We start from the raw sequence: 25,439 nt of genomic DNA on the forward strand, positions 1-25,439 counted from the left end.
AAAATACAAGTGACATGAGACCAAAAAATAGATGAATTTACCTTTGTCACATTAAGAACTTTTTTGCTCAAAGGATACCATCAAGAAAGTGAAGGTCTTCAGAAAGAGGGCTAAATACAATTTCCAAAATGTCAATACATTTCAAATCTGAGTTTTTGAAAAGAAGTACGGCTGGCTGAGAGCCCACTTTGCACCACCAGGTACAGGCGGCTACTGCTAGGAGCAGCCCACTTATTTCTGTTCCTAGCACCCCTGTGGCACATGCAGCAAAATGATTACCTGATTTTTTGAAAAGCTTTTCCAAAACATAATCATCATTGCTCTGTTCCTTGGCCTCACTCCTGTTCTCTTCGTCTTGCTTCTGGTACTGCCTTTTCTTCACCAGGTGTGGAATCCGAGTTCCTTCAAACCTGGCGTCTCTGCAATGCTTCGAGTTCCTAGGCTTTTGCTTTGGTCTCACATGTTTCTCCAGGGTCTCTGCTTCTGCCACACTCTGATGTTTTGTTTTTGACTTATGCTTGTAAAAATTATTTTCCATTTGTTCACTCTCCCAAAGAGGTTCCGTCTGACCCTGGCAGCTTTCTCTCTCATCAGAAAGACCCTGCTTTTCATCGACACTTTCTTCACCAGATCGCCTGGATATATTGTCGATTCCTGAAGAATGTGAACATTCCCCATTTCCACTAATCACTGATGACTGCTCTGGTGTAGACAGTGCGTCTGTCTCTTCTCCAAGCCTATTGCTGCTAGTTACAGTACTACTCATGTGAAGGTCACCTTTCAAAAGATCACCTTGATTAGAAGTCACTGCAATTACTTCGGCTCCTACAGCCTCAGATTTCTTTTCAGATGATGTGGCATCATTTGCAGATGTAGTAGAATCACTGAACTTTTTGCATTTTGGAGCATCATGGTTTCTTCCAAAGGCTGCTTGGATTTTTCTTTTTAAATGGCGTTTGGGTGTTTGAACATCTGAACCAGTTCCTGTTAAGAGGAAAAACAGTTAATATTATACTGCATAATTCTTACATAATTGACTAGTTCAAATTAAGTAATTTTATGTTAATACCTGCAAAAATTGCACTTGTTTCAGTGCTCTGGGATGCATCGGGACTAGTCAGAGTAAACAGCTCATAAAGGTCATTGGATTTGAAAAATCGCCTTTGTTTTGGATCTTTTAGCACTCTATTTGTCAAAAACTGCTTGAAGATTTGTCTAAAAAGATAAAAATCAAACTGGTAGAAAACAATGTTTAGCTCTACCTCAAAATTCAAGTTATAAAACAATATAAGAGAAATATAATAGCAGCTGCACAAAAGGCTAAATATTAATAATCCCCCAAACTTTCAGTCCTGGAAAATTACAATTCAGAAAGTATATAACACTTCAGTTGGTCTTGCATGTCTTACAGAACTTAAATTGGAAATAATACCTTATTATTTACACCCAGAAAGCTTTTTCAACCTCCAAGATCCATCACATTTCAAGAAGTACCCTTTCACACATTCATGTGAGCTGCAAGGAGTCGGCCTCCCTGACTCTCAGACCAAGGTGCCAAGCCCTGCCCTGCCCTGCCCTGCTTGTGCTGGGGCCCAGGAAACTCTTACCTCTCTTGCTTCACTCTGACCTGTCTCCTCCAGCCCCCACCTGCCAGTCCACTCTGCTGAAGCCCCACACCATCGTCACTCTTCACATGTCCACACAGCAGCACTGCCCCCTCCTGTCATTTATTCTCCAGGCTGGAGCCTGCATCTCTAACAGGAAGCTCTCCTCTCACAGGATTCAACTCATCTCCCGCCCTCTCACTACAGGCCCTTCAAGAACATGTAACATTCCAGGAGTGGCCTAGCACACAGTAGAGAGCAGGGAGCTTCCTGTGGGAGCTGGACTACAGCTCAAGAACAGTCTGGTAGGGAGGAGGAGAAGCTGGCAATGCCTTGGCTCTGCTGTTGCAGTCCCTATGGCCTAAAATCCCCTAGTCATTGTAGGGAAAGAGGAAGAAATGGGCGTCCTGTCAACCTCCAAAGGGCATCAGAGTCAAAAACCACCAAGACACCCACATGATCACACCTGCATGGTGTGTGTAATTAAATGCCAATATGGTAGCATTCAATTTTGTCACTTTTTAAAATTTTTCTGAAAGTGGCACACTATAGTAGGTAGGAACATTTTCTCTCAAAGAATAATTAATATGAAGCTCACATATAAGTGGTCCTTGAAGCAGAATAAAATACAAAAATTATCAGGCTCAAAGACATTTCTTAAAAACTCACAATAAGCCATCTAAGTTTATTTTAATGGGAAAGAAAAGAATACAAACCAAAACCAAAAAACTGTTAATATGTCCCTTAAGTTACAGTATCTATTACTCTAAGGTGGAAAGACTTTTAAAATAACACCTTAAAAAAATTCCTGCTCCAAACTCTGGTCGCAGAGTGGAGAGTGGCAGCCAGTACTGACCGGTGGTAGATCTTTTCTTCAATGGTGCCCGCGGTCAGCAGCCTGTACACAGTCACCTGCCTCTTCTGGCCTATTCTCCACGCTCGCTCCCGGGCCTGCGGCAGAGAGACACCTCGACAAAAGCCCTTCCCAGCAACAAGCACCTCTGACTAAAAGGAACAAAGATGGCCGGTTGCTCCTACACCAAGGGCTATGAGGGAGATAAGCAGCCGACTGACAGAGACAGAACTGAGACATCTCTACGGGAAAAAATGCTTATAACCTTGCCCATGTTCTCTTTAGCCCAAATCCAGGAATGGATTCTAGGCACAAACTGCTGACTGTTCCTGCCTGTGGGACTCTGAAGGGCGTCCTTCTTTCATGTTGAAGAACAGGAAACAACCAAAATGTGACTGCACCCTGAAGTCAGCTAGAACATCAAAGGACAATCCCAAGTGCTAACCATGAAACCACATTTCTACTACATACGTATGTGCATATGTGTAAGTATACCTATACATATATGTGCACATATATGTGTGTCTGTATATACAGATACACACTCTTTTTTAAAAAACAAAAAACAGACCTGCGTGTCTGTGCTTGGGTTCCAGTCAGGGTCATAGATGATGACTCTGTTTGCCCCCGTCAGGTTAACGCCGAGGCCGCCCACCCGAGTGGTCAGAAGAAACACAAATATGGATGTGTCCTAGAGGCAAGACACACGACACTCAGCATGCACATTTGCGACCAGTGACAGCTCTTCACACACTCCACGTGGAGCCACTGGGCTGTTCCCAACCCAAGGAATGGTTACGCCTAGAGACCTTTGGTGAATCGAGAGCTCACCTCATGGTTCTTACTTTTAATATTATATTAGCAATATTCTAAAATTGGGTTTTCAAGAAGGAAAATACATGCTTTGTTTAAACATACATGTGCATGCATGCACCGCTCCATAATCCAAAGGTGCACTGAGTTAAAAGTAAAAAGTCCCCCTTCACGCCCTACCCAAGCCCAGAAGTAAGCACTGCTCAGGTGGGTGTGGGTGTGCTCACGCCTGTCCCTCCACGTACAGTAGCATCGTGTGACTCCTCTGCTATGCTCATGTGTTACCTCATTGTATCTTGTAATCAGTGGTTGTCTTGAAGCTATTGTGGTGGTACCATCCATCTTGAGGTAGGAATACTTTTGGGCTCTAAGGAATACTTCAAGTATGTGCAGCATCTGTTGGGAGTTGGGGGATAAGAGTTTTCACATCAAAAACACACTCCCAGTGAATGCTTCTACGTTTGTGTCACACCTTCCCCTATAGGCCTATGTTAAAAGGGGTTTCTTATTATAAGGCAGATAAATATACTCTTACAAGAGTATTTTTGGTATTTCCTTATGGTTAATTCTTACAACTTTTATAAACAGCCTGAGCTCAGGCCCAAATTCACTGGCACACCAGAGTCACATGGTGACATTTTTTCAAAAAGGCAACTTCTGGACACCACTAGAGAAAGGCCAAATTCCCAAGGAAGTTTACAGGCTGCCACCTGAGCATCTGTGGTAGACTTTCTTTAGAATCATTATTTTAGAATATATCCTGTTTTCTGAAGTAATGAGTGTAAGTCATAAAGAACCCACTTGTCTCTTGCATGAAGTCTGTACACTCACCTGTCTTGACTGAGAAAATAGCAACACGCGTTGACCCTGCTTGTGCCATATTTTCAACAAAGACTCAACGACAATCATTTTCCCAGAACGTTTCCAGTATCCAAACTGATCTTCTTCTAGTTCATCTTCTGGAAGACCTTTGAGATTCTTGGTACCTCCAGAAAAGAGATCAGGGTGGTTGCAAATTTTCCTTAGGGCAATAAGTCCAGAGAGAATCTATGGTATGAAAGAACCACACGTGTACTCAGATTACCCCAGGTAAAACGATATTCACTCGGGAAGGAAGGAAAGGGGGCTATCCAACATGTACTACAGATTAAAAGTAATGCTTCACCAGCTTCTCAGTTTCTTCCCTAATCACAGCGTTATCAGGAGCTGGAGGAAATTAACTTTCACTCATCTTCTTTCTCTGACAGGACAAGTTCTCTGGAAACAAAAAAATTCTATTGGACTGAACAGGTTAACAGGGGTCAAATTTAATGGCTGATAATTCATTTTCCCTCACTAGAAACATACGTATGCAATTCACAGCATTATAAACTTGGTATAAAAAAACTGACTTACCTTTTAAATATAGATCAGAAATGTCATATGAACCTAAATTTGGAGGAATCACGTCATGTGACTTATAAAATGCATTTAAATATCACACTCCTAAGTATCTCACTAAAAGTTCTGTAGTTTTAATGTGAGTCAGAGGTTAAAGTTCCATTTACCTTTACATTATTATATCAGAAAACAAATTTGCATGAAAAATTAAAAAATGGGAAAGATGCAAAGGATGGTTCATGCAGCAGGAGGGCACAAGAGACTGGGGTGGGTGTCCCCACACCCAGGTCCATGCACGCAAGACGGCCTTAACAAAACTTGAATAATGGAGCTCTTTCACAGCTTTCAAAGTGTGACTCAAATTAAACTCATTGCTATAAAAACTCAAGTAGAAAAAGAGAAATCACAAATTACGCCAATAATCAAAGGGTATGATAGCTGTAACCATAAACAACAGTTATGCACATAATCAAAGATCTAGAAAAAAGATCTGAACAAATCAGAAACATTGTCAAAACTCCCCAAAGAGCCATCTGTAACTGATTTTTCTTCCCTTTGATCTGCACTGTCCAATCCCGTAGCTGCTGGCCACATATCGCTACTGAGTACCCGAAGGGTGGCTAGTCCAGACGGAGATATGTTACAAATGGAAAACACACACTCCATTTCAAAGACTTAGTACAAAGAAAAGTAAAATATCTCAATCATTTTAGAATTTTGATTACATATTAAAATGATACTTTGGGATACATTAGGTTAAATAAAATACATGATCAAAATTAATTTCATTTGCTTTTCTTTTTCCCTTTTTTAATGTGACTACTAGAAAATTTACAAGGGTGGCTTGCATTCTCTCTCTGTTGGATAGTGTGATCCAGACCACCAAACTTGGAGGGACATGAAGAAGGGGAGATTGCGGGAGATGAATAAATGTGAATGACTGAAAAACTGCCTATAGATACCCATGACAGACGAAGTAAGAAATTGTGAGAGATGGTTAAAAAAACTGAAAGGACTTAGCCTGGAAGAAAAAGCACCTGGATGTCATGCACACAGGCAGCCATGTCACCCCATTCTTCTCTTCATCTACCTCTGAGCATATGAGCAGGCCAGTGTGTACTTCAGAGCACGCAGTGTTACTCAGCTGCGTGCCAGTGAGCACGGAGCAAGGACCATGGGCACAAAGGGCAACATGAACTGAGGGCACGCAAGCATGCGCTCGCTGCAGGATGGCCTGACACCAAATGGACTGGCTGCCTAAGATCTATTTTGAAAGCACCCCACGAACACAGCTCTGCCCAGAATGACAGCAGGAGGGTGTGTGCTAGATCACTGTGGAATCTCCTTGGCCCTAGGAATCTTACGTGTCAAATCAGTAAAACACAACTCACAGCTTAAGACACTGACATACAAAGAAGGGAACAGTTTACCTGAAGCTGTAGACTAAATGCTGATTATAAACTTACTGCACATGCTTACCAAACGGACATACACCCACATTTGGTACCGAGTATTGCTAACAGCTAAAATGTCATTACCTACAGAAAAATCCATAAAAATGATTCTTCCTCAGTGTACTCACACACCCCAGCAGTGTGGCTGTCCCCCTACATTGTGTATGAGATCACCAGTCCCTACAGGACTCATCACTGCAGATCCTGTCATTCAGTGCTGTTCTTCCACTGGACCACAGAGTGTGGGCTTCAAGGGTAACACTACTGCAGTACCCTGGGAGGCCAAGGCGGGAGGACAGCTCGAGGTCAGGAGTTCGAGACCAGCCTGAGCAAGAGCGAGACACCACCTCTACTAAAAATAGAAAGAAATTAGCTGGACAAATAAAAATATATAGAAAAATAAGCCAGGCATCGTGGCACATGCCTGTACTCCCAGCTACTTGGGAGGTTCAGGAAGGAGGATCGCTTGGGCCCAGGAGTTTGAGGTTGCTGTGAGCTAGGCTGACACCACGGCACTCTAGCACAGGCAACACAGTGAGACTCTGTCTCAAAAAAAACCAAAGAAAAAAAACAATACTGCAGTACTAACGAAAAGGCAGTGTGCTAAAATTTAATTATGTGTTCTCTTACTTCCAGAAGGGCTTCAAATTCAGTGAGGGTTCTCACTGAAATGTTTTCAAGAGGGTCACGGAGAATCCCTGGCCCAGTGGCAGCATACGCCATCTAGTAAATGATGCCCAGCTTCCAGCACGCGTGCCTCAGCCGGCCCATGATGTTGCCACCAATTGTGCAGTCCCAGCAACTCATCCTCACCTCAGTGCAGTGGCACAAGCGTTCCAAAAGCCACATTCTACCGCACTGATATTACATATACACACAATGGGGCTTTTCAAAGAAGACACTATCTAGTAACTTCTGAATTCTGGGCAACAGCAGAAAGAGAGCTTTCTCAGTAGAAGGAACAGAATGACCATAAATAAATTCCTTTCACACACTGGGGACAATGAGAATTAAAGCCAGAAACATCTGAACTAGAATTCTATCTGGTTTTTAACATCATAGTAGTTCATAAACGTTTATCAGGGTATGGCCTCCTTTAAGCTGATGCAACTTAAGAATCCTCATGATCCTCTTCACACAGTATGTCATTTGGTCATAATTTCTGGGAAACACCCTGACACCCACCCACCTGCCACATAAGACCCTCGGGAGTAACAGCAACTACACAGCCTGGTGGTCACACCTGCGTCTGGGTTCCAGTTTCACAGCTCATGGCTCTGCAACCTTCCCCCAGTCAACTAACCCCTCTGCGCCTTGTGCCTCCAAACTGTGAGCTGACCCCGTATCTACCATGAGTGAGCTGCCATTACGGGAAAGGCCTGGCACATTCTAGATCCCGGTTTCCTTTCCTCCCACACTTCCCTGGGTGCACAGTTCATTTCTCCAGCTTGTACTCTTTAGCTGACCTGCATCTCTCCATTGAGAATCCTGTACACTTCTTTGGAGTCAATGAAATTTTGGTAGACTTTATGCTGCTCATCTGTAAGACGGCAAAATAAGACCTATAGGGGGAAAAAACAAAGAAACTGTCATTTCAAAAAAAAAAAAAAAATTAACAGAATAAAATAATTAAAATATCAACAAAATTTCCTAATCAGAAGAGCACACAGCATGCAATTTTAACAATGCACCTCTTATTAAAACAACAAAGATGACAATATCTCTCATGGCTGAACAGAGAGCACAGTCCAACCTGCTCACCAGCCCCTCCATCTCCGTTCACCCATGCTCCTCCTGGCCCACCAGTACTTGAAGATTGGCTTCCTGCTCACCAGTAAGTTCAGGCCCAGGTGCACAGACCACCCTCCATGCCAGCCTCAATGTGCTGGGACCATCCCACCTCCTGTGATGCTCACCCATGCTCTCTACACTGCAGACCTGACCAAGGACCTTAACCTCACCTGGTCCTCTCCCTTGCCTGGAGTTCTAAGTGCAGGCCCCCAAGTTTACCAGACTTGCCTTGATGGCACTCTGACCCTCCAGCCCCACTGCACCAACCACTCTGCACCACTGTGCTCTCTGATTCTCAACCCCTCTCTTTCTCCAAGTCCACCACCGCCCCTCATGGCTTGACTTTCTTCCTTGGCCAGTCATATTCCCACTGGATCTTCCTTCAGCCACCCCTCTGCCACCCATGTGGACCCTTTCAAACTCCCTGCGCCTGCCCTGTAAACTTCAATGTGGATCAGCTCAGACATGTGCCTTCTCTGCTCCCTGGTCAGTGCTGAGCACTGTTAGAGAACAGCCCCCTTGGTGGCATCCCGCCACTGCCTGCTCTTGCTCCAAGGGGTCCTCCATGCATGCCCTGCCTAGCACCTTCCACAAGCCCAGGATGGCTGCACAGACACTGCCCACTACCCAGCCACCCACTCACCTTTGTCTCGATCTCTACTTAAAAACAAACAAATAAAAACAAAACAACGAAGATCAAACCCGAAGCTACCAGAATCAGGCATGACTCCCTAGTTTTCAAACCCTGAAACATCTCTACTTTTCCATCCACTTTGCCTCACTTCCTTTACTCCCAGAGGAAGAGGTTCCCACACAGGATCAGGTGCAACCCTTCAGCCTTTGCACTGCATCTGAAAACCAGATCACCTTCCTCAGGACAGTGCCCAGCCACCAGACTCTCCAAAAGTCAGTGGTGGGGGCGACCCTGAGAGAACAGAGCACAGCCCCCATCTCCACTTCCTACCACCAGTCAGTCCTGAAGCCTGCATCCCGTGCACGCCTGACCAGTGCCCCTGCTGATGCCACTGAAGCTCTTCTGGAAGCCGCCGGCACGGACAACTTCCCAGCTGCCGCACACACCAGGCTCCTCCCAGCTGACCCCACTGACCCTGTACTCCGACGCACAGGCCTCCAGGAGTCCTCTTCTCCTCACCCCCTCCTGCCCACAGCCTCAGCCGCTCCGGCTCCCAGCCCACTCCTCTGCCTTTTCTCTCCCCTCGCACGCTGTTGCTCTCCAGGCTGCCCTCTCTGCTCACTTGACACGTCCTCCTCAGGCAAACCTACGCCTGCTTGGAACTGTAACACCATCCCTGCTCGCCGCCAGCCTAGAACTCTCCTCAGAGCTCTAGACCCATTTACAACTGACTCTCGGCAAGTGGAAGTCCCATGGGCACTTCAAATACACCCTAAGTTAAAGCCATCAGCCATTGCCTCCAAGCTGAACGTCCTTTTGAAACGTCTGCTGTAGCGGATCCCTCCCAGCATCTAAGCAAGGCGCCAGGCCCCTCAGGCTCTCCTGCCGCCCCCACCTCTTCTCTCCAAGGACCAGCTAACTCGTCCTTTTGCCCCATTTTCCTTCCCTTCTGACGCTTTCATATGCTACCTGAGAAACCCTTCTAAAACATGAACCTGAAGGGGTTTATAATTCTTAATTTCTTAAGTTTGTACTTCAGTCCTTTACCTATAATGACAACAGAGAAAAAGCCTTTCCTCTCAAGCACAAAGTTAACTGAACAAATTATTCGCCAGCTGCCTAGTCCCTGGAATCATCATGACAGGTGTTAAAGGGATTTCTTAGATGGGTATGACAAAGCCCTGGCCCCCAGGGGTTCCTAGTCTAGCAGAGAGCCCAGCAGGATCTTACAGGGGAAGTGCATGTGTTTGCTGCGGGTGCGGTAACACCTCCAGGAGGGGACATCACGTGCCAATGGAAAGAAACACATGTCTGGAACACAGGAAGTGATGTGCCTTGGCTACAGCCTGGAGTACAAGGAGAGACATGTGGGGATGCCACAGGGAACTAACGTGGTGAAAATAAGCTCAGTGGTGTTCTTTAGTAGGCAGCGGGTGACAGACAGCAAAGGTATGCTGATAAGAAGATGACCTTGGAAAAGCAATCCAGCAACCACGTGCAGAACCCAACAGAGTGGGGAGCCCCGATGGCTGGGAGGCTGCACTGGTTTATGAGGAAAGCCATAGCATGTGAAACAGAGCGAGACTGGGAATGAAAGAGGACAAGTGAAACCCCAGAGCAACCGGCTGATTTGGAATTAGAGAGGCTCAGAGCTGCGGCCTGAGAACAGGCAGGAAGAGGGGAGCTCTAAGGGGAATGCAAGGATAAAGCACTAAATTCGGAGACGAGTTCTGGAAGAGGCCGGGATGAAAGCAGCCTTGATGACAGATGTTCACGACCGTTTAGTTTCAACATTCAGAATCTACAATGTGTTTACTTTGGGGCACTGAGGAGAGGGTGCAGTAGTCTGTTAAGATTACAGAACACTAGGATGGAACTGAAAAGGATGATCCTTTAACAACTACTCCCTTGCTCAGTATTTTCCCATGAAATTCCTCCTCACAGTCTCCGCATGCCCAGCAGGCCCGTGGCACACAGCCTCCAGCAGGCAACCCGACTTCCTCGCCTGCCGCCCTGCTCCCTGCTCCCTGCTCTGCGGATGTCCTGGCACGCTGCCACCGCAGTCCACCCCCTGGAATGCTCTGCCTCCAAAACCTGTATGACTTGTTCCTTCCCTTTAGGCCTCTGCTCCAATGTCAGTTTATCAGAGCTCTTCTCTGACCACACTTATAAAAGGCCCGATTCCTCAAATTCTTGCCTCAGCAATACCAGATCATCCTTCAACCCTGCTTCATTTTTCTCCACACTTACTGCCACATGACATCATCTGTATTTATTTGTGACTCTCTCTCCTCATCAAGAATAAATGTGAGTCCCAAGAGAACAAAACTTGCTTTGTTCACTGCTATATCCCAGAGCCTGGAATCATGCCAGGCACATGGCTGGCACCTAATACAATCTGGAGCGTGAACGAATTGGGGGTTTAAGCAAAATGGAGACATTACAAAGGAGTAGCTGCAGGAACCCCCTATATTAGGAAGAGGGAGATCAAAGCCTGTGGACTAGAAAAGAGTCCACTGAGGGCAGACACCACAGCAGGTCCACCAGCCCCATACAGGTGTACCCAGCCACGGACCACCCCAGCCGCAGCTCCAGGACCACGCCTGTCAGCCCTGTCTGATTCTCTCGAAGACACAAAAGAATCAGAGTGAAGGGGCAGGCACACCTGTGCTTCAAAAATGCTTTCTTCACTCCTGAATTTACAAACCTGTTCGTTTTTATCTGGCAAAGACAGGTTCATCTTGACATCTGACTTCATTCTCCGCAGTAGGTATGGATTTATGGTATCTCGTAAGACACACGCACACTTATAAGCAGTTTTAACCTTTAATAAGAGAAAAAGGGGGAATGTTACTGTATGTTTAAGGAATGCATTTGTTCTTACCTCCCAACTGATTGCATTGCTTAAAAAATAAAGGAATGGGCCAGGCACGGTGGCTCATGCCTGTAATCCTAGCACTCTGGGAGGCCGAGGCGGGTGGATCGTTTGAGCTCAGGAGTTTGAGACCAGCCTGAGCCAGAGTGAGATCCCATCTCTACTAAAAACAGAAAGAAATTATATGGACAACTAAAAATATATATAGAAAAAATTAGCCAGGCATGGTGGCACATGCCTGTAGTCCCAGCTACTCGGGGAGGCTAAGGCAGGAGGATTGCTTGAGCCCAGGCGCCTGAGGTTGCTGTGAGCTAGGCTGAAGCCACGGCACTCTAGCCCAGGCAACACAGTGAGACTCTGTCGCAAGAAAAATAAAAAAATAAATAAAGGAAGGACTAATGACTATAAAAATTGGTTGGAAACAATCGGAAAATGGTTTGGAAAAGCTAGCATAAGTTCCATATACTCCAGAAGGTGGCAGCTTTCATAATATCATCAGTAAAAAAAACAAACGAAAATCAAATATTTAACAGAAACGGACAACCACCAAAAAAACCCTGAAAATTTTGTGCCTTATTCCTCTCCCATGCTTTGTTAAATTATTATTATATAGTTAAAACATAAAGTAGAGATTTATTTGGTTCCTGACCACCCTCTAGGGGAAAAACCGCTTTCACACGAATCTCTGCTTATGATCTTGTATTCTCCAAAAGCTACAAGGGAACTGTTACTCTGCAAGACTGAAGATCAAAAGCTAACTCTGCAGAAAAGCTGCAGCAATGGGAGCAACCAGCCAATAAGCAGAGATTACTGCCCACTGGAGACTTACAAGAGTAAGTCCGAGAAGAGCCCTCTGATCCCAGAAACAAAAGGTCACTCTGCCCTAAAATGAAGCATATGGTTCCATAATGGAGCACGGCCACATGCGATGGGCACTAACTATATGCAGACAAACAAAGACCTGCCCAGGAAACCACTCCATCTGCAATTCACTTAAAGGCAAACAAAGAATTCAATAAATTATTGATACTCAGAAAAAAATCTAAATAGGCTTAACAACTTAGTAAATTACTATTTCATAGAAAAAACGTTCAACCAAGTTTAAATTTAAGAAAGTCAGCTGTAAAATGGTCATAGCAAGAGCTTGACCATACATAGTAGATACAGAAAAACTCAGGTTAAAAAAATCAACATGTTAAAAAAGAAAACATTTTAAAAGACCCTAAGAACACCTCACCCAAGTCTATATACCTGTATGTATTAATATATGCATGTGTGTGTGCTGTGCGAATGTGGTACATAAATATAAAACACAGGGTTTACTTGGAGTAACAAGACCACAGAAGCTCAAGTAATCAACAACTTTGAGTTGCATATAACCCCTTAAATATATCATTCATGGATAAAAATTACCCTTAAGATGATGATGAGATACATATTATGATTTCTGATGCAAAGAGAATGAAATTTCAGAATTTAATATTTAACGTTATCGTGCCACCGAGGGAGTAAGTATATGCAGTATGCTAAGGAAACCGGCCCCATGCCCTCCCTCTGCCCATGCTCTCCCCCAGAAGATGAGCACACTGGCTGGGGAGCTGGTCAACTAAACCAGGGCTGAGCTGGCGAGTGACCCAGCCGCTGGGCTCCTGCTCCCTCCTGCTTGATGATCTTATATTTAATTCCCAACTGGCTTCAAGTCTGTTTCTCTGTTAGTAAAAACACAAGGAGGAGATCCATTTGGATTTCTCTATCGCTCCCAATCTCCCCAAGGCTGCGGAAAGCAGACACCTCGCTGAGCATGCCCATGCTTCTTCCTGTTCCTCCAAACACAGAGCTCTGCCTCTTCCAGAGCATAGTGACCTTAGGCAAGTTGCCAAAATGCCGAGTCTCAGCAACCGTGAGCATGAAATGAGAAGGTTCAACTAGACATCCCGCAGTTTCTTTTCAGTTCTAACCCTGCCTACCCCAGCAGAGCACACCAGTCCCAGCAGCAGTCTACACCTGCGTTGCCAATGCTTCCCCGTCCCCTTCCTCCACCTTTCAGGCCCGGGGTTAGTGGTTCCTTCTCCAGGAATCCTCGCTTGAGCCCCACAAGCTCTGCGACTGAGTATCTCCCCTTGTGACAGCCCTCAGGACCCAGTACTAGGCCCATGTTTATCTGCCACTTTCCCCCAGCGCACCCCCCACTCAACTAGGAATACTAGTCAAGGGAAGGTTCTGGTTTCCAGCCCCTTCCCATTTAGCCCCAGCTCGACACAAAAAAATACGCACAGACTATCTTCTAAAGATTCAATAACACACCGCAACCATCACTTAAACAAAAGGGAGCAAATAAAACCAACACCTCTGCTCCCAAAGACCTTACCATCTAGATGGGGAAAAAGATAAGTACACGAACTGCTGAAATAAGAACTTCAAGGAAGAAACAGACCATAATGACATGTTCTCAAAGCAATTCTCCACAAATGACTTATTAATTCCAAAGGAGAAGTGGTAACCTCACAGAGCTTCGAAATCTGGCCAACACTACCCTACCTAGGTAATGAGAACTAACAGCACTAACAAGGGGACAGACCGACGGAATGTGCCTCCGGGTACCGTGCACTAGGAAGACGTGCCGCTTCTGCGGTACCTGCTGAAGATGCACAGCCCAAATCCCATCACGAAGAAGTGCACGACGAACCCAAGCTGAGGTACGTTCTACAAACTAACAGGCCTGTAGTCTTCAAAAATGTCAAGGTCATGAAAGGCAAAAGACAGATTAGAGCAACTGCTGCTTCAAATTAAACAAGACTAAAGAGACACAGAAACTACCAGGATGACTGGAAAAATGTGAGTGACTACAGATTAGATAACGGAAATATATCAGTGTTAAATTTTCTGATTCTGATGGTCTACACTGCGGTTATGTCAGAGATGTCCCTGTTCTGAGGAATAGACACTGAAGAATTTGGAGGAAATCCAATCCTCCAACCCAGTCATGTCTGCCAGTTACTCTCAGAAGATTCAGAAAAAAAAAAAAAGCTTTGATTTTGTACATATATACAGGGAAATGAGGGAGAGGGAGGGGAGGAATGACAACGCAAATGTGGCAAAAGGTTAGCAAAATGCTAATAATCGGTGAATCTGGGTAAAGTGTACATGGGAGGTTTTTTTTTCACAATTTTTGCAACTTTTCATTCAGTTTTAAATTATCTCAAAAAATTGTTTAAAAAAAGAATGGTATAACTGAGGGGATTCAGAGAAAGAAGAGAGTCCTCACAAAAGTTAATCAAAAATCATTCAATCTCAAAATGTAAAAGATACTAAAATTGTTTTTGACAATCCTCTTATTTTAAAGGGCTAAAATTCTTTTTCTAATTAAATATTCCAAAACATGGGAGTGTGGCTTTTGGTGGCAGACCTGATCCCCGGCTCAGTCATGGGAGGCAGGCGCAGGCCAGCCTGAGGGCTGCGCACATACCCTGCCTCCTACAAGGCGGCAACCTGCCCCACAGGCCACACACCGCCCTCGGGCTGGCTTCACCTCCTGGTCTTCCTGCCTGTGACAACCCATTGCACCCACCACCCAGGCCTAACAACCGCAGGGCTCAGCTGCAGCAAGCTCACCACTCCTCCCCATTTTCTTGGACCTCGTCAGCCTCCACACCTTGTTTGTTCTGCCTGAAAATGCCATGTGGGTCTCCCGCTCCCCACCATCTTTCTCAGACCACCATGTCCAGGTCCAGGTTCTCACGACCCTCGGTGAGAGGGTCCCAACGGCTCCCACAGGTCCCTCAGTGCCAGCCTCCCTCCAGTGACTACTCTGCAGCCTGAACAATCGCCAACAGCCACTGTTTCCATCTCGCAGCATCCTGCTCAGACACCCACAGTGGCCCAGCCTTCCCTGAGTGCTCCCTTTCAAGGCCGGCCAGTCCCAGCACCCACAGCTCTCCGGCTATGTCCCCACCCCACAGCATCCCCAAGCCAGTCAAGTGGGTCACTTCACTGCCCTCAGCCACATAAGGTGGCCACATTCATACCGCTGCCCTAATCTAGAATGCTCTCGCGCTTCGTGGCCCATTTTCCCAGAATCGAGGTAAAGGATACATGTCTTATTAAGTCTTCCCTGAACAATCCAATCCTCCCTGGTGTCTGCTTTTCTAAGTGTCTCCACTACTTTATAAGATGCACTACCTGGCCGGGCACGGTGGCTCACGCCTGTAATCTTAGCACTTTGGAGGCTGAGGCAGGAGGATCGCTTGAGGCCAAGAATTTGAGACCAGCCTGAGCAAGAGCGAGACCCCATCTCTACAAAAAATTTTTGAAAATCAGCTGGATGTGGTGTCAAGCATCTGTAGTCCCAGCTACTTGCAAGGCTGAGGCAGAAGGATTGCATGAGCCCAGGAGTTTGAAGTTGCAGTGAGCTATGATGATACCACTGCACTCCAGCCTGAGTGACAGAGCAAGACCTTGTAAGAAAAAAAAAAAAAGAGGGGGTGGGTTTGAGTCTTACCACACCCACCCCAAATGCTCATCAAGAGAAATAAACTTTAATCTTACAGAAACACACAGAACTTTAAAAAAAAAATACACTACCCCAATTTGCAGAACTGAACTGTATGCTGTCCAGAACTGATTCACTTGTTTCATATTCTGACTGCTCTTCCAACCACACGTGACATTTTAGTTTTATTTCTTATCTGACTGAAAGATTCCAGGAACAACCAACACTGAAACTGTTTAATTTCTATTATGCAAGGAGAAGTTATTATTCTAGAGCTTTCCTCTAAATAAATATTTCTCATGATTTTTTAAGTGCAAAAATACGATCAAGCAAACATAATTTTGTGATTTTTGCCAGATACTAATTTATAAGCCTGGCCATTTTTCTTACATTCTGAATGACTTGGCCAAAAAGTATATTTAACAAGACTTAACATTTAAAGCATTAAAATGCCAAAAGTGTTATCCGCCTAATACATTACCTGGACTGGTGAAGCATTTGAATATCCCCCCATGGTGATGGGGACAGAGAACTGCTCCATAAACACAGGCAATGTGCCTAACTTTCCAGGGAAGACAAAGTCAAAGAGAGACCACAACTCTCGGAGGTTATTTTGCATTGGTGAGCCAGACAAGATGATCCGATGAGGGGTGCGGAACTATTGGAGGAAACAAAGTATCTTTTTTGTTAAATTCACTTTCTAACAGATGATCACCATCCCTACCCCAAAACACTCTCGTGCAATACTGTTATTTAACACATTTATTCATCATTTCAGTTCCTGCATCATTTTGGTCCTCTCCAAAACACAGACATCTTATGCAATTATAACTCTTCAATTACATTTAGATGAAAAAAAGAGGGAAAAATTTTTTCTTATTGTTCAAGCTGAATACTATGGATTAGAGTTAGATTTGGTTACATTCTAACAACTGACCCCTAAAAGAGATGTTAAGTAATGTGAACAATCAGAATTTAAAAACATGATTATGGGTAAAAATAAAGAATTTTCTGCATTAGGCAAAATGCCTATAAATTCTTTATGAAATGTACAAGGAAAGATTCAATAAATGTGTTACTAAATGCAGGTAGTTTCTTCTGAATTGAATACTATTCTCCACCTGGAAATCCCCCTTGTTATGAGAGGTCATACCTGTTTGCAAGCAAGGGTGACAGCAGCATTTGGATTTCGAATTTTGTGTCCTTCATCCAAGATCACATAGTGCCAGTCATACCTGCTAATGTCATCCTGCATCAGTCGAATGTAGGAGTAAGATGTGATCAAAATCCCGTGACAGTCAGCAATATCTCGAATTAGTTTCTCCTAAAACCATAATAAAATGGTAAAGCCAAATTTAAATAAGAAGTGAAATTAAATGAGCATGACTTAAAATGACACCTTGTGAATCATGACACAATCTAAAGTACATTATAAAATGTACAAATACAAACATAATACATATAATCCTAATTATACATTATCAGGACTGGAAGTGCACTTTACATGTTCTTAACCTGGATGAAAGTAAACACTAATACAACCACTACTGGCGGGGAGGGTGTCTCAGAAAAGATGAGATAAAGTTATAACATGTAAATACTTACCTTTTATTTTTCCAAAACATTTTTTGTGTCTATCCTTGTTAAACTTAAAACAAGGTGGAGGAAAAATGATATATTACTTTAAAACAAAAGAAAATGGGGCCGGGCGCGGTGGCTCACGCCTGTAATCCTAGCACTCCGGGAGGCCGAGGCGGGTGGATCGCTCGAGGTCAGGAGTTCGAGACCAGCCTGAGCAAGAGTGAGACCTCATCTCTACTAAAAATAGAAAGAAATTATCTGGCCAACTAAAAATATATATAGAAAAAATTAGCTGGGCGTGGTGGCGCATGCCTGTAGTCCCAGCTACTCGGGAGGCTGAGGCAGGAGGATCGCTTAAGTCCAGGAGTTTGAGGTTGCTGTGAGCTAGGCTGACGCCACGGCACTCACTCTAGCCCGGGCAACAGAGCGAGACTCTGTCTCAAAAAAAAAAAAACAAACCAAAAAAAAAAAAAAAAAAGAAAATGGGAGAAAATCCAAGGAACAGGGATGGAAGACAAATCCAGGAGCTCTAACAACAATGTATAACATGAATTCTAGGAGAACAGAGTAGAAAGGATATAAAGCAATGATTGTAAAAATGGGGAGGAAACACATAAACTGAGGTAAGCCTTCAGTCTAAATACAAAATGTCCCACAGAGTGTCAGGCAGAATCACTGAAAAAAGACATGTCCCTAGGCATACCCTACTAGATGTCTAAATTCCAAAAATAAAGAAAAATGAAGAGAAAATTCCATAGCTTCTAATCAGAACAAAACAGAAAAAGAAGATTCCCTTTGGAGAAAAAAGACTCTGCCTGTATCAGACATCTTTTCAGCAACACTAAAAACGTCAGAAGGCAAAGAGAAAAATCTTTACATAATTCTAAGGGAGAAAAATGGCAGTCCTTGAATTCTGCATCAATTGAAACTAGCAGTCATGCTTGACAGAAAAAAAAAAAAAAAAAAAAGAAATTACTCCAGCTTCAGACAGGCAAGGACTCAGAAAATCAGTCACCAGAAGACTGGCCAGCTACCGTGTGCTGGACGCAGACAATGGAGTGGCGCAGTCACGGTGGAAGCGGGAGGCATGCACAAATCCAGTGCTCTGCAGAAGAGCCAACAGCGGAGCTCCCACCCTGCACACTGGCCACAGAGTGCTCAGAACAGCTCCCTGAGAAAGGACAGAGGGAACGAAGAATCTGGGGCTTCAGGATGGTAACTAATGTACCAGGTCACGCAGCTGGAAAGTGGTGGAGGAGTCAGGATTCAAATGTAGAAAGGTAGCCAACTCCAAAGCTAGGACTATCGAGTATTAGGCTACATTGCCTCTTACTAAACTTTAAAAGAAAAATTTAAAAAGGGAAAATTGTCTGGGCACAGTGGCTCACACCTGTAATCCCAGCACTTTGGGAGGCCAAGGCAGGAAAATCACTTGAGGTCAGAAGTTCGAGACTAGCCTGAGCAAGTGCAAGATACGTCTCTACAAAAAACAGAAAAATTAGCCAGGCATCGTGGTGCACACCTATAGTCCCAGCCCCTCAGGAGGCTGAGGCAGGAGGATCGCCTGAGCCCAGGAGTTTGAGGTTGCAGTGAGCTGTGATGACACCACTGTATTCCAGCTGGGGTGACAGAGCAAGACTCTGTCTCAAAAAAATTAAAAGAGAAAATTATATGTAGTATACATATCATTTGTTAAAATAAGTTATTAAAACAATAATTAAGTCTAAATATTAAACACTTTAAAATATAAATGAAACTGTTAAGAAAGGATCTAGAATATTAAAAGGTATACATTTTTAAGTTACTGTAATTTCTGTTTAGCTTAATAAAACTTGAAGTGAAATTAGGGGAAAAATAAAAGTGGACTAAACATCCCACCCTGTCCAAGGGTGGAATGGGGTGGGGCACAGGTAGTAGATACTGTTTAATTCTTAACCTCAAGAGAAAAATGCATTAAAATACACTTGTCAAAAATTTAAGGCTATTCCTGATTAATAGTTGCTACATTCACATAAATACTAGAAAAGAAGTAGATTGTAGAACTTCAAACGACTATAGGGGGAAAAGTAATAGAAAATAGCAAAAAATCACGAAAATAGAAAACAGAAAATATAATAAACAGAAAGTAAGATAGCAGATATCAGACTAAACAAACACATCAAGCAGGGTCACCGTATGACAGTGCGTCACTAACAGTGAGACTTTCCACTGGGTAAGGCAAAACTCCAGCCTCATGTTTAAAAGAGAGCCAAACCAGGTTGGCACTGAAAGTTCAAATATGGAAATTACCAAAGATATACCAATGAAATAAAAAACAAAAGTGGGCAGGATTAGCAATATAAATATCAGACAAAAAGAAATGAATAGAAAGAAGAGGGATACTTCATATTTAAAGGGGAACAGCACACTAGGAAAAGCCTTCCAAAAAGCACTGCAACAAACCCAAAAGCAAAGCCCTTGGAGCTGCCTGGACAGTGACACACCCACAGCCTACCTGGAGACCTGACAACAGCCTCTCTCAGAGAAAGAGATTAAAGAAACAACAAGTTTAAAAATTGAGATACAAAGGAGTTAAGTATCAGCATCAGACCACTCTTTAAGAGGTAGGGCGATCCCCCATCAGCACGGCTTTAGACCACACAAAGAATACTCATTCTTTACAAATATTCTATTAAGAGAGGCTGGAATCAAAAGGAGCAGTCAACTAAACCTGCTAAAAAAAAGGAAAATGAGAGGGTAAGATAAAAACAAAAGCTAGTAAATCTTTAAGAAAAACCTGGTGGAATTGATAAAATAAATAAATAAATAAAAAGCCTCTTTGGCAAAAAACCAAACAAACCTCTAAAAAGTCAGCCCAAAGAACAGACTCAGATGTACAACATTAGAAATGTCAAAGGAACATATTCACAGATGTAGACAATACAAAACTGCTAACCAATACTGCATGCCCAAAAATCTGACCATTTTGACAGAAGATGACAGTCAAAAAAAAAATTACCAAAAATGGTCCCAAGAAAAATTAGACCAACTAAATAGACCAATACTGAAGAACTTGAAAAAGATCTTATGTTCTTCCAACCAGAAATCTACCTGACCCAAAAGGTTTCACGAGTAAAGTAGGAATAGATTGTTATTTAAACAGCTCCAAAATACAGAAAAAGATAGACTGCATCCCAAATAACTGTTACAAGGCTAGCAAAACCCTGTTTTCAAAAGTGACGGACACGGCACACTTATAGGTGTGCACACACCACCGCAAACTAGAAATCCATTACTTTACAGATAAAATCTAGCAATATATTAATTCATGCAACCATAATCATCTTATATAAATTTTATAAAATTCACCATCTTCAAAAACAATTTCATCAATATCATCTTAAAGAACTAGGATTAAAATATTTGTTTTTTGAGACAGAGTCTCGCTCTGTTACCCCGAGTAGAGTGCTGTGGCATCAGCCTAGCTCACAGCAACCTCAAACTCCTGACTCAAGCGATCTCCTGCCTCAGCCTCCTGAGTAGCTGGGACTACAGGCGTGGGCCACAATGCCCAGCTAATTTTTCTATTTTTAGTTGAGACGGGGTCTTGCTCTTGCTCAGGCTGGTCTGAAACTCCTGAGCTCAAGTGATCCTCCCGCCTCGGCCTCCCAGAGTGCTAGGATTACAGGCGTGAGCCACTGCACCCAGCTGGATTAAAATATTTTTAATTCAACAGGGTACAAAAGGGCTAAGAAAATTTCAAAGGAGCAAAGTAAAAAGGGAGAAATCGCCTCCTCGTATGTCATAATACATTTGACATTCAAGGATTTAATAAACTGCTATAAAGAATAACCACAATGCTTGGCACCTATTAACGATTCGACAGGTGGGTGCCGTATTATTATGGCTACTCTTCTTCCATCTTCCCATTGACAAATTTCAAGGCCAGCACAATACCACACTGCAGGCCACATCTGATGCAACCAGCTCCTGATTTCTGACCTTAGGGGAACAGCGCAGTGAACACCCCAGGGTGCACAGCCTTACAAACACACATACAGGTTCTCGCAGGACCCGCCTCCACCCCACTTCCCCCGACTATACTGCCACTCCCTCACCACCAGCTCCACCTCGGCTGCTTGTGTCCAGTGAAGAAAAGCAGTCTGCCCCAAGAAGCACTCTCCACCTCTGACACCTTATCTGGCCGGTCCCACGACTTTGAGAAGCCAGAGTTCGATTTCCTTAGTTCCTCCACACCTAAATTTCCTACCAAGGCTCTGTTTCTATGTTCCCCTCCAGGAGAGCAGGGGCTGCCAGAAGCCATAGCAGCAGGTGGGGCATGAGATGACAGCAAACTGAGACACAGGATGTTCCACACTTGAGTCCACTCTGGGCACAAGGTGTGGTGTGCGCACAGAGAAAAAGTGAGAGGAGTACAACCACAACATTTGGGGCTGGAAATAGAGAAGTTCAGTGATCACTCACATTTATAAAATGTCCACTGTATTACAGCCAAACCCTGCAAATGTGGTCCATTTGCTCATGGACCCCAGAACTCCTAACTGCAAGATGCACAGACTCGCCATGGTCGTTCCATTAACCTCCTAGGAACACAACCATGAAGTGAATTCCAACATCATTCGGTGTAGCTGGAGCTTTACCATGTTAAACCAATGAGACGCCAGCCTCTTGAATGTATACCACTGGAACTATGTGTAGCTGTTTTTGCTTTTTTAAAGATTGAAGTTCAGATGGAAAATTCTGTAATGTTAGCTACAGAAATACAGAATTTCTATTGTGTTCAGGAAGACTTATAACGATTAACAAGAATGAAGATGATGCTTTTATAAAAAGAACAAGACACTGTTCAAAATGTCTCCACTGAAAATGTAATCTCCACTTAACAGCCACTGGGTAAAAATACATCTAACACCATTTGTTTTCACCTGATTCAATCTCAGAATTCTATAACTGCCTAGACTGAAGTTTCAATAATGGTGAATTGTTGAATATTACGGACATCTCTATCCAAACACTTAAGACAAATCATCTCGGGCGGTTTCAAATTAAAAGCTTGTAAAATATGTAACCTCTCCTAGTTTTTGCAATTAATAGGGTACATCTGCAATTAGCCTGACTTACTGAATATAGTGCTGTTGTCATTAAAAGACGTCTGTGAAAGCGCTGCTGTTATTATGGAGGCTCAGGAGACCAATCCCTCCTAGAGGGCAAACAGTGGACTGGTGGAAAACAACAGCCATAAATCACACTGTCAGGCAGCCGGGAGAGCCGAGAGAAGCACAGGCACATGAAGGCCATTCACGGTAAACACAGCACGGCAGCTTCCCAGGCAGGATTTACTGCACCTGTAATTAATTAAAATTTCCTTCAAGCTAAATCTTTAATAAACAAGGATTTGTGCTGACAATGAGGGAAAAAAAAGGGCTCCAGCAACATAATTTTAAAATATACCTCACAGAACAGGCCCAGCATCTATCATTTGTTTCTAGTATCAGGTGTATACATTGACTCCAAAGTTAATAGGAATTATATCACTTTGCATTATAATTTGTGTACTTGGAACAGGTCCGAAATATTTAAGATGCCTGAGGGACAATGTAGCCTCTTTTTATTTTTATTTGACATGTTTTCGACTCCTGTCTAGCTGTTTAAAAAGCCAAGTCTTTTTGCTCTAGTGTTTCAGAATACAGGACTTTTCAAAGAACATGTGATGGTAGTTTCACAGATGGCCAAGTTTCCGTGTCATTTTTGCTTTTTAACCACATACTGCACTTCCCGAAGTCAATGTTAACATTCTATTTCAGTTTCCATTTGGGGCCAACGGTACCTGGACATGAGAGAAAAAGGCCCAGACACTGACTGACATGAACATTCTGATGAAGCAGGTGTGTACTCTCTACCTAGAATACATGTTGAAACAACTGGCAACACTTCCTTCAGCATCTTTTCTTTCTTCAAATACATAGAGGAAGAGACCTACAACATTCTTTGTTTCTAACAATAAGAAGAATTGCCTGAGTAAATGTTATTATCAGGGACCACACTAAACTCTTCATGCACACATTAACCCAGTAAATCCTCACAAAATTACCAAAAAACACCCATTTTACAGGTGATCAAACCAGGCTCAGAGAAGCTAAGTGACAACGTCACAAAGTTATAAAATGGCAGATCCAAGATTCAAACCCTGGTCTGGTAAGCACAAAACCTATGTACTTAAATTATATGCTATTGTTGCTTTTCCCACTCTTATGCTTCTAAATGGCATGAATTAATCAAAAAGAGACAAAACTCTTTAATTATCTAAAATATTACAGAATTACTAGATCCTACATAGCATAAAATGGTGTGAGAAAGTGACAGTTGTTTCATAAAATAAGCAATTTCTCATTATACATCTTCCAACAAATTGAAAAAAGGATCCTTAACTGTTAAATAAACTTTACAACACAGTGCTAAAGATGCCACCACTCACTGTGAGTTATGAGATAAGTATTACAAGACTGTCTTTCTTTCATCATCTCTGCATATATTTTATTTTCCTTCCCCAAGAAAATGGTTGGCTTTTCAAGGTTAGTTTAAAACATAATGTTCATTTTTTTGGAACCCTAACAACATTAAACACCTGGAATATAGTATTTACAGCTATTCAACAAATAAACATTAATCAACTCACATAAAAGTTTTTCTATGTTAGAAAAAAGGGATCACAAAACATAATGAGAAAAAGAAAATCTTAGGTTCCTATTAAATGAGATTTCAACTGACCATTTAAAGGAGATTCAGAAGCCTGAAAATTTATTTATAAGATTTGACCACTTGGTTGAAACTATCAGATGTATTAATATATATATATTTTTGCACAGTTGCTGGGTGTGCACTTGACAATTCTAAACTATGCTGCCAATCAAAGAGATTATTAACAAAGATAATATAGCATCAAAGCTAAAAGGCAATTTGGGGAAGAATGATAGATGTACTCTATCATTGATAGATGCATTTGATCATTTGATATCTGCTTTCCAAATGAAAAATTTTCAAAATTTCATGCCATAGCAGCTACAACAAAGCATTTAGAAAATAAAGATAATCCATGTGAATGACAAGCAAAACAATTCTGGCATTACTCTTTTAAATATTTCTAAAGAGAAGTTCTCTTCTCTTCCCTATTTCATCCAGTGCTGATATCCCTATGTCAGAGTGCCACTGTTAAATTGAGACAGGACAGTTAGTGGGCACAGAAAGCTCACCCACGGAGAAAAGAAATCTTAGCTGATAAGGAAGGAAAGGAAGTCAGGCATTAGATGCTGAGTTAGAAGACAGACCATCATTATTACAGAATATTTGAAATACGAGTAAACACAGACTCTATTACAATCTAACACACCTTTGTAAGCCAGCAGGCGTGCATGGAGTGGTGACAAAGATCTATATACACAGAGAGGAAAGGAAGGAGCGGAGGAACCAACTGCATGCCACTTGGGTGCTTGAATCCAGACGCCAAAGTTAAGATCTTTAAAACGTCACTAATAAGGCCTGTACGAAGGAACTACTAATATATTCTAAATATGTCATCAACACAAATAATAAATTGATATTAACATTAATAAAAAATAATAAACTGTGTTTCTAAGTCAAGAATATGATTTGATAGATAAAAAAGTACATATTTTCTATCTTTTGCATAACAGTTTGCATCTTGAGAGATCTGAGATGCTTTGTAATGGAAAAGGAACAGTAGAGAGTTAAGAGTCTCAGTAAAAACACAAGGACACTTTAATACTGCTTTTCCTCAAAAGTTAAATAAGACACTTCAAGTTAAAGTCACCGGTAAACTGTAAAGCACCGAAAAAATTATAATCAACCATGTGATGATGCATGTGTTCATGCATGTAAAACCACCTCAGAAGGTAGAACCATTGTAACCAAAAGTGAAATACCTCCTCTTTCGGGTTTTGCCCTTCA

General features: G+C 42.8%; 1 protein-coding gene across 1 annotated transcript in view; it reads right to left on the minus strand.

Annotated features, from left to right (window-relative positions):
* ERCC6 (ERCC excision repair 6, chromatin remodeling factor) overlaps nucleotides 1-25,439 on the minus strand; it is an 80,340-nt gene that overhangs the window by 10,646 nt on the left and 44,255 nt on the right. The window contains exons 9-18 of the mRNA XM_069459915.1: nucleotides 17,047-17,217; nucleotides 16,375-16,551; nucleotides 11,237-11,353; nucleotides 7,571-7,666; nucleotides 4,102-4,317; nucleotides 3,556-3,666; nucleotides 3,029-3,148; nucleotides 2,461-2,555; nucleotides 1,070-1,215; nucleotides 280-984 (exon numbers count right to left, since the gene is read on the minus strand). Coding sequence (XP_069316016.1) covers nucleotides 280-984; nucleotides 1,070-1,215; nucleotides 2,461-2,555; nucleotides 3,029-3,148; nucleotides 3,556-3,666; nucleotides 4,102-4,317; nucleotides 7,571-7,666; nucleotides 11,237-11,353; nucleotides 16,375-16,551; nucleotides 17,047-17,217 — 1,954 coding nt within the window. The remainder of the gene's footprint in view (nucleotides 1-279; nucleotides 985-1,069; nucleotides 1,216-2,460; nucleotides 2,556-3,028; nucleotides 3,149-3,555; nucleotides 3,667-4,101; nucleotides 4,318-7,570; nucleotides 7,667-11,236; nucleotides 11,354-16,374; nucleotides 16,552-17,046; nucleotides 17,218-25,439) is intronic.

The sequence above is a fragment of the Eulemur rufifrons genome, chromosome 28, assembly GCF_041146395.1.
Source record: "Eulemur rufifrons isolate Redbay chromosome 28, OSU_ERuf_1, whole genome shotgun sequence".
Taxonomy (NCBI): Eukaryota; Metazoa; Chordata; class Mammalia; order Primates; family Lemuridae; genus Eulemur; species Eulemur rufifrons.